This window comes from Artibeus jamaicensis, unplaced genomic scaffold, assembly GCF_021234435.1.
Source record: "Artibeus jamaicensis isolate MK-2021 breed Jamaican fruit bat unplaced genomic scaffold, CSHL_Jam_final scaffold_369, whole genome shotgun sequence".
Taxonomy (NCBI): Eukaryota; Metazoa; Chordata; class Mammalia; order Chiroptera; family Phyllostomidae; genus Artibeus; species Artibeus jamaicensis.
Genome location: NW_026522042.1, coordinates 43,435,705 through 43,451,004, shown reverse-complemented (window position 1 = coordinate 43,451,004; position 15,300 = coordinate 43,435,705). Strand labels below are relative to the sequence as shown.

The window sequence follows — 15,300 nt, the reverse complement described above, 5'->3', positions numbered from 1 at the left end:
GAAAAAAGCAATAGTCATAAAAAATACTCAGTAATAACAAGTTTTTAATATATATATAGTCATAAAATCCTTGTAAACAGTCATATATTTTACCAGCTAAGAATAGTTTATTTTATAACTCTTTTGACTTGCCCAAGTAGATGCAGGGGAGCCTGTTGTGTAGCGCAATTTCTTGTGCCCGTAATTGTTTTTTCACGGTCACTGGGTAGTAGGTGCCTCCTTTGACAGTGGCATCATTGGCAACAATCATACATTCTACTCTGAAAGGCAGAAATTTCATTGGAAAAGAATATGAGAGATTTCTTCACAGTCAAAGGCCAATTACATCACATTCCAAAATACTCCAATGCCACCTTCAACTTCCAGCACACAAGACCAATGAGAGGTATCAGTAGACAATCTTAAGACACAAAAGTAAGCTCTAACTGACAAAAACAAGAAGGGGAGTGGAAGTGGGGGAGGGAGGCGGGGAGAGCTGGGGTGGTGGAGAGGTGTGGGGGGAAAAGGCAGAAAACTGTACTTGAAAAACAATTTAAAAAGTTGAGATAAAAAAAGCAAGTTTTAATCACAGTTCACATATTCGTTTATAAAACAGAAAATGATCACTCTTTTAAAGTATATTTTACTGACTGTGCCATTAGTTGTCGCATTCTTTTTTCTCCCCTTTATTCCCCTCTGTCCTGTACCCCACTCCCACCCACATTTCCCCACACCCTTAGTTCATGTCCATGGGTCATACATAAAAGTTCTTTGGCTTCTCCATTTCCTATACTACTCTTAACCTTCACCCTGTCTATTTTGTACCTACCACCTATGCTTCTTATTCCCTGTACCTTTTCCCGCATACTCCCCTGTCTCCCTCCCCATTGATAACCCTCCATGTGATCTCCATTTCTGTGATTCTGTTCCTGTTCTAGTTGTTTGCTTAGTTTTGTTTTGGTTTTTATTTTTTAGGTTCAGTTGCTGATAGTTGTTTGTTGTCATTTTACTATTCATAGTTTTGATCTTCTTCTTTTTCTTAGATAAGTCTCTTTAACATTTCATATAATAAGGGCTTGGTGATGATGAACTCCTTTAACTTGACCTTATCTGGGAAGCACTTTCTCTGCCCTTCCACATTCTAAATTATAGCTTTGCTGGATAGAGTCATCTTGGATGCAGAAAATGATCACTTTTAACAAGAGTCATCAGTCCTACATTAGCAGTGAAAAACTAACAACCTAAGCCACATTTCATAATGGGTATTTGAATGAAAGAGTCCTAAAAAGATAGGAATAACAATAATGCCCCCTCCAAAATCCAGGTCTCAAGGGCAAGGAAATCCCTCATAATTAACCTTCTAGTGTCCTTTGAGGAAAGCAATTTGCAAAAATAAAAACTAACCCAACAAGACTAATTAGTTTTCATGTTTTCAAAAGTTTTTCAACATTCCTGCCATATGCTTTTTTATGAAACTAAAAATGTTTAAATGTAACATTCATCCTCCTTAAAGAAACAACAGATGCAATCTTTAAAACAGCATATCAAAGCACGTATACTATATACTGAGTCATCGACAGTACCTGTCCACCAAACCAGGTTGTTGGGCACCTCAGCCCCCAAGTCATACACAAGACAGGGTGGTGAACACAGATGGAAGGTTAAGGCAGCTGCTCAACACTGCCAGGGAACCTGAAGATGGGGGGTTCCACTTGAAACCTGAGAGAACAGTGTGTTCTTTACAAAATTTAATCTTCTTTATACTCATGATATTTTGTTATCTCACTCCATACTCTCTATAGAGTTCTGAAAGAGACATGCATTGAATCCCTGCTGAAAACAGAGAACTGGAATGAGCACTCGGCCTCAGCAGTGCTGTGCTTCTCCTCTTAGGGTGTGTGGCCAGCAGTGTGCACTGCAACGTCACAGGGAAGCTCCTTTGAGCCTCTGTTTCATTCACTAGGTCTGCGGATGAAAAAAGGGGGTTTGGCGGGAAGTAACCTCACGGGTGATCTGATCATAAATTCCTAAGTGGGCAGGTCATGGTGTGGAGTCACTGCCCAGGCCTATAACTTGTTAGTAAAAGGTTTATCTTGGCCTTAAGCAAGACCCGTCCATTGTTTCTGTGCATCTACCTTTGAAACAAACTGTAACTCTCCGGAAGACAGCACATAATCTGGTTCTCCATCCTGTAATCCAATCCCCACCTTGCTTTCTTCTCCCCGATCCAAGTAATCTTCCTTAGTTCCCTCCTTAATTTCAAGTGCAAAACTGTTATTCTGTGGAGCATTTGAGATCTTGCTCCCCAGCATGTATCATCAGTTTGGCTCAAATAAACTCTCAAAAATTCTCTACAGGTCTGGACATTTCTTACGTTGACAGTTCATACACATAAGCCTTTTTCCACTACAATCAACATTTTAGAGAGTGGAATGCAAATTTTTAACATTAACATTAAACAAACTAGACTTCAAAGGGAATTTCAGCCTAGGACAGGTGGCTGGGCCATGACCCCAGGCCTCCAGAGCATGTTCACAGCTTGCCCACCCTGGGTGTGCTGCACAGGGAAGGCAGAGAAAGCTAGGCCGAGTTCTGGCTCTCCCACTTACTAGATACATGACCTTGGACAAGAGACACAGCCAGGTCCCAGACATGTTACACAATGAGAAATCAGTTCACAAAAATATTATATTGTACATCTACTGGTTTGCCTACACAGCACCTTTTATTTTGAGAACAGAACTAAACTTTCTTTCAGAAACTGGCTTCTATTTTAATCCATGTGGTTCAAGTGGGACTGACCCCAAAGCCCATCTTCAAAAATGGGCACAGGAGCCAGGCCTTTACACTCCGAGTCCACACTGTGGCTCAGTGATGGGCTCTGGCCTCAGGCCTATCCCCTTAGGAGCTCTCCTCCACTGCAGTGGCTGAGCTTATGGAATAGAAACCAGGAACACCTGAGGCCAGCTCCGCAATAATGGCAAATGGCTACAGCTGCACCTCCCCTGCAGGCACAGAGTTCTGGCCAGGCAGAGGAACAGACATAAATAACCAGGATCTGAATCAAAAGTACTTGTATCTGGCTCAGATCCCACTGTCTGAGGTCAAAGCTGAGCTTTGCCAGTGGCTTGATCTTGGGCCAGTTATTTAACATTCTAAACCCCATTTCCTTATGTCAGAACAGTTGTAACGGTAATAACACCCATTCTCAAGGGGCGGTGGTAAAGATTAAGACGACTAATCAGTAGGAAGTATTTATCACAGTCCCTGGCATGGTAACATTGAAGAAAATGTGACATCCTACATAAATATATACAAATACATCTAACACCTAGCAGCCTGGATTCCCTAAGTCCACAGTGTTCTCAAATATTATCATTTGAGGACAGACTACAGGGCCCCAGCCCAGAATTTGATTTAGTATCTCTTGGGAAACCTGATCATCTACATTTCTAAGCCAGACCTGTGTCATTTCATCACATTTAGGTGATGCTCATGCTACCTGGGGGCCACACTTGGATGGCTGCTCCTCTAAGACAGTGGTTCTCACCCTGAACGTGAAGCGACTACCCGGTAAGCATGAAAAACCACACAGGCCATGTCCACACCGGGAGATTCTGATTAAGCAGAGAGGTCTGGATTGGATCCCTCAGGGCCTTTGCAAGGGTTTTTTCCCTTCAATTTTTATCTCTAAAGCTCCACAAATGAACCTAATACACATCTGCACAGGAAGCCTTAGTCCTAAGTAATATCAATAGCATAAAATTTATAGGCCAATATACAAAGCAGAGGGTGCTGGACGCCTGTGCCTTGTCACTCTTCCTGACCCTCCACATTGAGTGTTGAGTACAGTACTCACCCACACACTCTGCCAATGCCTGTAATGATGCCACCTGCAGGAACCTCCTCATTACCGTACATCTGGTAACCTGCAAACTGGGATAATTCCAGAAATGGAGACCTAAGAGGAAGAAAAGATGCTGTTTGAATTAATGTTCTTTTTAAGGCATATTTAAACAGTTACATATGGAAAAAGATTTTTTCTTTAACGAGCCAATGTTTCAACTATGCATATTGTATATAATAATCTACAAAAAGAATATCTAGAACAAAATCTTGTGTGAATATTTTTGGGATTTATGTGGCATAGCCATACAATAGAACACTAGGTACCTGTTTTAAAAGATGTTTACAAATGTGTTTATTAATAGAGAAAGAACATCGCGCCTAAAACTTATGTAGCACTTACTCTGTGCCAGGCTCTCTTTTAGGACTTTCAGAAACCTAACTCATTCGCTCCTAAGACCTGCCTCCCCAGGTGGGTCCTATTATAATCCCCATTGACTGATGAGGACCGAAACAAGAGACTAAGTCACCTGTCTGAGTCACTAGTAAGTGGCAGAGCTGGGTTTTAATAAGCAATCTGGGATCAAGCTTTTCCGCACTGTTTTATTCTAGCTGTTACTTATTCAAATGTTCATGATACAGTAAGTGAGAAAAAAAGGGGAAGTTAGAAAACCCAAATTTAGTATGACTACATTTTTCTTTTAAAAAATCGTGTCTAATACACATTTAATGAAAACAGCCTAGGAGGATATACGCTAGGGGTTGACACTGTTCGTCTCTAGTCGGGAAGTGTGTGCATGTCGTAAAAAGTACTTCTGGAGTCTTCGTCTCCTCCTCTCCACCCCACCTCATCTCCCTAATCCAGTCCTTCAGGCAGCGCCGCTGGGTTAACTCTGTCTCGACAACACACCAGAGCGGACGTTCTCATCATCCCACTACCGCCGCCCTTGTCCGAGCCACCCTCGCGTCTCTCCTGAATCACGGCAAGAGCCCTCTACCTGGTCTCAGTGCTCCCACCCTTGCTGCCCACAGCCTACTCACAACACAGCCGCCAGAATAACTCTTCAAAACGAGTCAAATAGATCATCGTAGTCTCCTGTTGAAAACCCCATAAAAGCCTCCCATTTCTTTCAGGGTGAGGGCCAAAATTCTTATCCTGGCCTACAAGATTTTACGGAATTTGACCCATTTCTACTGCTCTCCCTTTCATATCCTCTACCCCAACCACACTGGCCTCCTGGCTCCGTGAGTGTATCGGCACGCCCGGCACATTCCCACCTCAGGGCCTTTGCACCAGCCACTTCCTCTGCCTGCAACACCGTCCCCAGGTATCTGCAGGCTTCTCTCTCTTCACTCCTTCACATCTTTGCTCAGCTGTCGCCTACCCGAACCACCTTACTGAAAACTGCAGTTGACCTTCATCTTCTCTTCCCTTACTCTACCTTTTCTCCCTCCTATGACAGTTACCACCTTCTAATACACTATAAAATAAACGATGTTTACCATTTATTTTCAGTCTCCTTTGCTGCAGTGTTAACCCCTGTTGGGCAAGGACCTCTGTCTACTTTGTTCACTGATGTATCACTAGCACCTTTAACAGCGCCTGACACATAGTAGCCTCTCAATAAACATTTGTTGTTGAATCTTAAGATAAGAACCAGAATTTAAAATCATTTCTTTATAAAGCTGTCTAAGAAAGTCCCGTGGAATAGAGAACCTGAGTTAGCACTTGGGTATATACCAACCCTGGGTCCAACAGACCATCGACTCTTTCTCTGGGCAACAGTTTTCCTCTCGATAGGTGGCGTTCTCTGGCTTTCTGACTACCCCCTGTGACAAAAACAGGATTAGATTAGATTAAAGGTCTCCATTTAACCTAATGCCAGAAAAACATGTAGCAGTCAACATTCAGAGCTTTTAATTTTAATTTTATTTGATTGAGTTGAAAGAGAAAGGCGGGGGGAGAAAGAGAGAACCATCGATTTGTTGTTCCACTTATTCACACTTTCATGGGTTGATGCTTGTATGTGTCCTGACCAGAGATGAAACCTACAACTCTGGCATTATCAGGGCAATGTCCCAACCAAGCTACCTGGTCAGGGCTTTTTTTTTTTTAAATATAGAACTTTTAGAAGTTCAATGTATTCTATGAGAAAAGGCTAATTTTTCAGACCATCCACTGAACAAACTTCCAGTTTTCTGAAGTAAATAAGTAAATAGGCCATTTAAAAAATCAGTCTATCCCTATTACAATATTATTGACTATAACTATGTATGACCTCAGATGGATACTAGATATTTTGGGGGAATCACTTCATAAGTTATATAAATACCTAAGCGCTGTGTTGTATACCTGAATCTAATATATATAATATTGAATGTCAACTGTAATTGAAATTTTTTCATTTAAAAAAGAAAAAGAAAAAAGAAACTAAAATCAATCTATCCCTGATTTCACAGCATATTACACATTTTCTTAATTCGCTAACAAATACTTAAAGAAATGACAGTCTTTGCTCTGCAACTCATGCACAGCAAACACTGCCCCAACTCCCCAGTTATGAAATGCCTACTACAAATACCTAGCACTGTGCCACATGAAATCTGAAATACTCCTGCCTTCACCTGCACCAGGTAAAAAGCACTGCTTTAGATGTGACCTCCATGCTATCACAGCAAAACTTATCTGACAGTGCCACTAGCAACCCATGAGGTTTTAGGCTGCCTCCAAATAGGAGAGTTGCAAGCCTTTCTTATGTAGCAATGACAAAGTCCCCTTTCATCAGTATCTTGACTCAGAGATTGTCTTTGGTGTTTCCTGATGTTGTTCTAGACAAAGAAAATAAAAACTATTGAAGAGTCTGCTGAGGCTGCTCAAGGTAAGAGGTGCACCAGGCCTCACCCGGCTGGAGGGTTCCTCGGCCCCAGGTTCGGGAACATCAATACCACACTCTTTGCAAACCAAGGCAATGGATCAGAAGGATCAAACTGTACTTTAAGGTGCTTATTTTCACTGTTGCACAAGAATATCACCTTAGCATACTTTTTGTATAATGAAATGTTCAGCTATTTAAGAAAGCTATTTCTTTGTTTCTTTAAGTGAAAAAAAAGTTCATATCTATTTCAAACAAGCTTCTGAGTATAGCCTTATTTTTAAAACCAGGACTCCTTCCTGGATGTAGAAGGATTTTTTTTTCCCTGAAGAGATGGATGTCATATTTTTAAGATTAAATCTCTCTTAAGGTTACAAGAAAGTAATATCACACATCCACTCTTTTAAAATGAAAATAATTCTGAGAGGGAAAGATTTAATTACAAAATATGCACTTAAGTTAAATCACTCTCCCTTCCTCCCAACCATAAGGAACACAGAGTTCCCTACTGGGGTGAGTGTGGAGATAGGGGAGGGAATTAGGGGAGGGGCAGGAAGTGATGGGTATGGGGAGGGGATACTGAGGGGCAGGAGAAACTTCTGAGAAGGACAAGTTCATTATGCTGAGTGTGGTGATGGTTTCACAATGTATACATGTCAAAACTCCAGCTGTATTCTTTAAAGTATGTGGTTCATAGTATGTAAGTTATACCTTAATAAAGCTGTTTAAAAATAAATAGTGAAAGAAAAATGAATCTGAAGTAGGACAAGGAAGGCCAGGGCTCAGTGAGGGTCTTTGGAAAGTCAGGTGACTTAGGGCCCACTAAGAGGTTGGCTGAGGAAGGGACGGCAGGGGAGGCTGGGGTGACAAAGAGAGGGGAACAAGGTTTTAGTGCTGAAGATATCGTTCTTTCTTAATTCTGCAACTTGGAACAACTAGTGAATTCTGGTTTCATTAAGAAAAACTGAAAAGAGGGCTATCCTGACACAGATTCTCAGATCACAGAATAAGCTCCTCTGGCATTTAAACTGGCCTTGGATATACGGACCACAAATATCATGAAACAGTATATTAGTTTTCCAAAAACTATTCTTAAATATTCCATGTTAATTATCTCACTCCCACATAATCAGAGCCAGAAAAGCCTGTTTCCTTCGCTCTCATTTACCATATTGCATCACTTCTAAGACATACATTTTGTTTATATTTTAAGATCCCTGAGATTAGGAAACATTTTACAATTTATAGCATCTTTCTGTTGCTGTCACCAGGGGGCGATCACAACACAGCTATCAGCCTCTGCTTTCACAGTGTTGATACTGTAACTGAAATAAAAACCTTTAAGAGGCAACAGTTTGACAATTGATGAATTTGAATTTCTACTTTTCCCCAAACAGTGGTTATATGAGCAGAAAAACTAACAAAGTAATAGGAAAAAAATGTCTGCATTCATAGTCTTGAAGAGTCAAAAGCTTAATGCTTACTAGTTTTTCCTAAAGCCTATAACTATAAAGGGACATCTTAATTAAAACTGTGAAAAGTAATATAAATGGAGCCACTTCAAAACAGAGTCAGAGCTGCCATCTCAGACAAACTGCCATGCGTAGCTTATCCCTCAAACCTTTGGAATATTAAAACTTGACAAGATTACCTCTGTGCTGGGCCTAAAGCAGCACTGTGTTCCAAACAACTATTTGCAAAGCTGATATATCAGGAAAGCAGGCACGACTACTGGACTGAAAACTAAAGACATTCTTTAGACTTACCATCAGTATGTTAGCTTACCTATAGAAGTTCCTTCCTTAGTTTATGAACATCCATAAAAACTCCTCCATTTTCTATTCATGTCATTATTCCCTTTAACTTTCTCACACGTACCCTGGTCTTCACGTCCTAACTGGAACAATGGGTTTTGACCCGAATCGGTGCTTCCAGAATATCTATTCTTTCGGATCTCAAATAAATGCTTATTGCCTCTTACTTTGGCCTTTTATTTTTAGGTTAACAGCTGAAAAATAAAGGAGTGTTTACCTAGTCTTATTTTCTGTGCTCGTTCATGGAGTTGATTTACTAGTGCTTTCATCTGCTCATAGTTTTCCTAAAACAGAAACAAAGAAAGAAAGTAATATTAGAAAGCAATTACCTTTCTTACCAAAATATGGGTTAAGAAAAATGTCACATGCCAATGTCATGTGGTGTCCACACTGGGCCGCCCCATTCACAGAGTTTCCATGCTAGGCCGGTCCATTGTACGGGAAGATTAATTCCCGCCTGTGGCTTCGCTCAAACTCTTCACGACCACCAGGCCACCCCGATCCAGCTATCCAAATCGTACCCCCTTTTAAAGCCTAAGGCGTGTTCCATCTTAAAGCCAACATCATACTGGTCACTCCTACTCATTTCAACGTCTTTCCTTCTTAAACATCTACTAAACTTAATTAATCTGTTTGTTTTTCTATTTTAAGAAGTATAAGCCATATGTTCCTTAATTTTTAAGAATTAGAATGACATCTTACTTTTTTCTGCCCTGTCTATAACTATTCTGAGGAAAGTCTAATCAATGCAGAAATACTTGATAACTGACTAATTACACTTAAAAACAGAGCCAAGGGGGAAAAGTGGACCCTATTTTATGTGTAAAAAGAAATAGAACTGTTTGCATATGGTCAGAAATTTTCTAGAGTAATATATGAGAACATATAAACAGTGAGAAGTGAAAAAAGCAGAGGGACTAACTTTTTACCCTTATTTTTAAGTTTTGTTGGATCAGCACACTATTTTAAAACAATACTTAGTGAATTATTTTTGAAAATTCAATTTATCCTGCTAACACATTCTGTTCTCCACAATGTGATGAACATGTCTGGTGACTTAATTCCCTTTAAGTGACACAATGCTGAGCAGCTATCCAGCTGTTCAAAATTAGAAGAATTTACGATCTTTATGATACTGCTCCATTAGCTCCTATTTTCATCAGCTCTGACAGTCCCTCCCATGAGGTCATGGGACAACCCCCCTTTGGCTAATTCCTGAGCAAGTCCATCCAGTCATTACGACATACTCAACAGCACTACAAGAGGAGGGAACAAACAGGTTGCATTATAGCAAATTAAAGAGAGGGGGTTTCACTAACACGTTCAGCCACACTTTGGTATGGTTTATTGTCATTGTTGTTGACTTTCTTTCATGGAAATTATCAAACACATAGAAAAGCAAAAGACTAGTGTAATGAAATGGACCCAATGCACTCTGACAATTATCTATATATAGCCAAAAATTGTTTCCTGTATAGACCCCACCCTAAATTATTTTGAATAAAATCCTAGACATAACCTCTGATCTGTATTTCCAAATCTCCAAAAGATAAGGACCACCATCGCCTCTTAATAACCTGTCAATATCCTCAAATATCCAATTAGTGAAGACATTGTCCCAGATGTCAGATATTTGTTTTTTACAGTTTATCTGAATAGGATCCCATGAGAGGTCTATATACCCACAATTGGTTGATGTACTTCTTAAGTCTTTTCTAAAATATAAGTTGTACCACCTTTTTTGTCCTGAAATGCTCTGTCTGGTCCAGAGAATTTTCCATTGGACAAACAGAACATTTCAAGACAACAAAGATGTGCTAAATGCATCCCCGCAATGTCCTCTAGCAAGTTCCTCCCTTGTACATCATCCAGAAGCTTATGGGATTCTGGTGTGCCTTCAGTTTCTTAGTCTTTCTCCCTGCCCCCACCTCCCTCCTGCCTCCTACCTGCCAGTCTCCTGCTAGCTTTGCACACCACAGGCACCAAAGCTCAGAATAGCTCACAGATGTACAGAGAAAACCAGCAAGCCTCTATTCAAAGTGTGCATTAATCCCAGGGTACGACTGCTGCAGCCAATGATGTCGTCCAATTTAGAAGAGCAACAATCAAAGCTAAAGCTGGTTCTGAAAGAAATTTTTCCCCCCCCGCTAAGCTAGCCTCCCGTTAAAAAGTAAAGAAAACCGTCACTACCAAGCCTTTCTGAAGCACATAGTGCTGGAAGAAGTGAGAGCAGACAGTATGTGTTACTGGTCTAACATGAGTGACTAGGAAAATTAGGCAGGGAGAAACCAGACTGTGGTCGAGGCCTCTAGGTACCATCTCCACCCAAAGCATGCCTTTATCATATTTTGTTCCCTGTTTATGGTTTTTTCACATCAAAAGTTTACTACTTGTAGCTGGAGGTGTCAGGAGATATGGGTGCCCCTTATTGAACTCCTTTAACATCCAACACAAGAACACGCCCACACCCTCCATGCTATCTGTTATAGTCAACAGACAGTGTTTATCCATGTCCATGCTTCCCCTCGTTCCTGATGATGGAATCCCAATTTTACTCAAGGTGACGGCAAGCCCAGCTGTAAAAGTAACATATCCTGGCCTTCTTATGTAGACAGGTGTGGCTCTGTGACTAAATTCTAACCAATGAAATACAGGCAGAAAGTATGACTTTTAAAAAGGCTCCTTAAAAAGAGGACAAGCAGATGAGGGTATCCTTTTGAAACTCAGACATAATAGTTGGAGCTTAAGCAACGATCTTAGACCATGAAGTAAACTGCATTACTTGTTCAAAATTGTTCCTTCCCTTCCACCCTTGCCAAGATCCACTGTGAGATTATACTTCCCCAACCCACAGTCCATGAGTCCGTTCATAGTTACTTGCTTTATTCAGTGGAATGTGGGCAAATGTGACAGTTACCAACTGCAAGCAGAGGCTTTAAGAGTGCCAAAGGGCTTCCACACCCTCCTCTTCTGCACTCGCCTCCCATTATGAGAGGAGCATTCCCCCAGTGGCTACTACCCCTTCAGTCAGGGTCCTGGAATAAGAAACAATTAGAACAGACCTGAATCTCATGCACTGCTTAGACCAGAACTGCTTCTTCCAACCCACAGATCCAAGACCAAAAAAAAAAAAAAACCTTGTTATTTTGGACACTGACATCTTGGGATTGTTTGCTGCACAGGACTACTGAAACAAAAAGTCATCACGAGATGACCTTGAGGACAGGAGGGAAAAGGTTTATTACAAGCACTGGTCTAAGCAGTCACGAACTATACTGGTAAGCCTATAAGATACCCACAATTATTAAGGCTATTATACAGTTGAGCTCACTGAGGAACAAAGAGGCTATGAATACATCTGCAAATCACTCAGCCAACAGGTAGTATAGCTAGGATTTAAACCAGGGGTCACTAGCTCCAGAACCTTGCTCTTAAACCAACAGGCTATAAGTGCCTCTTCTGCCCACTGATAGGGCCACTGTTAATACTTGACCCTATTTCCCTCCAGGTTTTTTTCCCCCGGTGGAAATGCATTGTTAGTTTTTAACATACATGAAAGACAGACCAGTGCTGTTTCCACCACACCACAGCTTCTTCCCTATTCTGATTTCTGGCATGTAGACTGGACCAGAACTTAAAACATTCTACACAGAGAAAGAAGTTACATTCTCAAGCCCATATTCCCTAACCCATAGCTAACAGCCACTGTCAAGAAAATAGGCCCAGACCTGATGTCAAAAATGGGGCAGCCCAGGAAGTTCCGGGCCCTCAATCTTCAACAGAGACACCACAAATAACCAAAAACTGGCTAAAATAACCCTATAGGAGCTCTGAAAAAAAAAAAAACAGTCAAAAGCCTACAGGAACCAAGAGAAAACCAGCCAAGAAGCAGCCATATTCAAAAAGGTAGGAAACCCATCCTCCACAATGCTGCCACACTGATGCTTCTACCGTGTCCATGGGATCATGTCACTTCTCTACTTTAATATCTCAGCACACAGCCTATGAAATGGATCTAAATGTGTCTTCTGTGTGCAAGGCCTCACTTTATTCCTCTGCCCCCTGAATTCCACACCCTAGCCATGACTGCAAGTTCTCACACACATTATACATCTTCACAACTTTGTACCCAGGTTCTAGGAACTCCCTGAGTTTCTACGGTCTGGTCTCTCATCCTCTACTCTGATCCTGGCCAGCTCTTCCCCACCATCAACACCCAACACTCATTCTTTCCCATATGCAGCTTTTTGTAGCCACCTTGTCAAGCTTATCATAATGCATTCTAGTTACCTCCTTTTTTGTCCATCTTCCCCCCCAAATTATGATTCCATCCCATCTGTACCAAAAACCTAAAATTGTGCCCAGACCACAGTAATTACTTAATGTTTCAGAATTAAACATCCTCTTCTGACCCCAGGAAACCTGAAGACTTTGGGAAGCCTCTCATAGGTTTGTCTCAGCCTGCTGGTTTTCTTTCTATTTCCTTGTTTTCCCAAAAGCACGAAGTTTTTAAAGTGTCTTCTCTGAAAGTTATCTGCACAACTTAAATGTTACGTGTATAAGCTTTGAAACCATGGGACAGAATGAAATTGTGCAGCTGAGATTTTAGAAGCTGCGAGTTGTTTTTTTGACCTTGTAATAGCTCCCAGTTCCAAGAAAAGCCATTCAGAGATACTGTGGGATGGGATGTTTTCTATTAACATGAGCAACTATTTTAACTGAAGTCTGAGAAACACAACTCCCAAGGTGAGTCATACTAGGCCAGCGGTTCCCAAACCTGGCTGCCGCCACGCCCCCAGAACTTCATTAACAGTGTAAACACCAGGACCCCATCCCAGAGGCCCAAAAGGTCCAGGGTGAAGCTTAAAACAGCTGTACATACTCAACGAGCTCCCAACTGACAATGCTAAGCCAGGGTTTGAGAACCAGTGATTTCAAAGATTAAAAAAAAAAAAAACAGTGACAATGCTCAAAGTAGACTAAAATGTATTTGATTTGGATTTTTTTTCAATCTTCAAGACCTCTTAGTTCGTCCCAGAGTCATGACTGATGCTCCAAAGAAAAGAACAGGAGCTGTTAAAGTGTGTCCACCTGCTTCCCAGGCCGGCAAGCACCTAGTTCCCCAGGCCCGCCACTGGAGGATGGGTCGAAGAGGAAACCACAGACTCCGCCCAGGGGCTCCCAGGCCGATCACCCAGCCTACCTGGTAGACGGCTGAGCTCGAGTCTGGCTGGGTGCCCAGCGTGGCCACGGAGTCCCGGTGATAGGTGCGCAGCCCTGGGGCAGAAGCGCGTGCACACCGCCAGGCGGCTAACCTCCGGGTGGCCCACATGGCAGCGGGCACGGAGCGAGGGAGGCACACGAGAGAGCTGCTCGCCCGGAATCGGTGCAGTTTCCTCTCCCTTCCCCACTTCTCACTGCTCAGCTCGGGTCCTTCCGGCCACCAAAAGCCTGAAACAACCCCGAGCTTCAGACACGCCCGGATACGCGCCACGCCCCCCAAACATCCAATAAGGGACGGAGGAGCAGCCGTGCGAAATCACGTCCTATCGCGATCCCAGGAGCGCGGGACGTCTAGGGGCGGAGCGATCCCTTCCTGGTCTTCCTGCTTCCTCTGGCGCTGTTGGTGATGTTATTAAATTCGTTGGACTTGGACTCGTTTATTTTCTATTGTGTTTTCCTCATCCTCTGCTAATAAAAAAGGCATTTCAAGGCTTGAGAAGGCTTATTTTTTTATGTGAGCTGGAAACAGAACAGACATTAAGCTGCCCTAAGAAAACTCTTTGGAGGATACATTTATTCAGCGAAAAATGTCAATGACTTCTTTGTCGGGTGCTATTCTGGCACTGGGCTTACAGTGCAGAAAAAAAGCGCCATCTTTTATAGTGTGGGAAGATCATAACAAGCAAAAATAAAAATTCTAATAGTAATAAATTGCTACTTGGATATACTATTTGGTTAACCAAAAAATGTTTTTTTTCTGTAAGATGGCTCTAGTAGCGTTTAGTTGTCTTTAACTTCAAACAATTTTGTTAAATTGTATTGTGACAGCTTTCATATCTGTGTGCATTTAAAAAAACTGATCAAAATTGGTGAATTTTCAAATGGCCGTTTTAATATTGAAGGTGGAAAAAATAAGCAGTATTTTCAACATATGCTTTATTATTTCAAGACAGGTAAAAACGCAATTGAAATGCAAAAAAAAGTTTTGTGCAGTGTATGGAAGAGGTGCTGTGAATGACTGAGCTGTGAATGTCAAAAATGGTTTGCAAAGTTTCGTGTTGGAGATTTCTCATAGTCTTTATGCCAGTACCACATAGTTGTGATTACTGTAGATATGTATTAAGTTTTGAAATAAATGTGAGTCTTTTTTGCTTTTTCTTCATTAGGGGTCCATTGAGATTCCATATTGTTAGGATCAGTTTTTCTACTTTGGCAGAAAATATCATCAGGACTTTGATAATAATTGCATTAAATCTATTGATTGCATTGGGTAGTACTGACATCTTAACAATCTTGTCTTCTAATCTGTGAACAAGGTATGTGTTTCCATTTATTTATGTGTTGATTTCTTTCAGCAATGTTTTGTGGTTTTCATTGTGCAAGGCTTTCACTTCTGTGGTTAATTCCTATTTTTTGTATTTTACTTTTAGAATGCTGTTGTAAATGGAATTGTTTCTGTGATTTTTTTCAGCTTATTAGTGTATAGAAATGCAACTGATTTTTGTGTGTTAACTTTCTAGCTACTTTACTGAATTCATTTATTAGTTCTAACAGATCTTTTTGTG

The 15,300-nt window shown here is 41.3% G+C and overlaps 1 protein-coding gene across 1 annotated transcript in view; it reads right to left on the bottom strand.

Moving 5' to 3' along the window:
* MCCC2 (methylcrotonyl-CoA carboxylase subunit 2) overlaps nucleotides 1-13,998 on the bottom strand; it is a 64,322-nt gene extending 50,324 nt beyond the window's left edge. Inside the window, exons 1-5 of the mRNA XM_037149059.2 lie at nucleotides 13,716-13,998; nucleotides 8,730-8,796; nucleotides 5,571-5,655; nucleotides 3,839-3,940; nucleotides 133-260 (exon numbers count right to left, since the gene is read on the bottom strand). Coding sequence (XP_037004954.2) covers nucleotides 133-260; nucleotides 3,839-3,940; nucleotides 5,571-5,655; nucleotides 8,730-8,796; nucleotides 13,716-13,844 — 511 coding nt within the window. The 5' untranslated portion in view covers nucleotides 13,845-13,998. The remainder of the gene's footprint in view (nucleotides 1-132; nucleotides 261-3,838; nucleotides 3,941-5,570; nucleotides 5,656-8,729; nucleotides 8,797-13,715) is intronic.
* Between the last annotated feature and the right edge of the window lie 1,302 nt (nucleotides 13,999-15,300).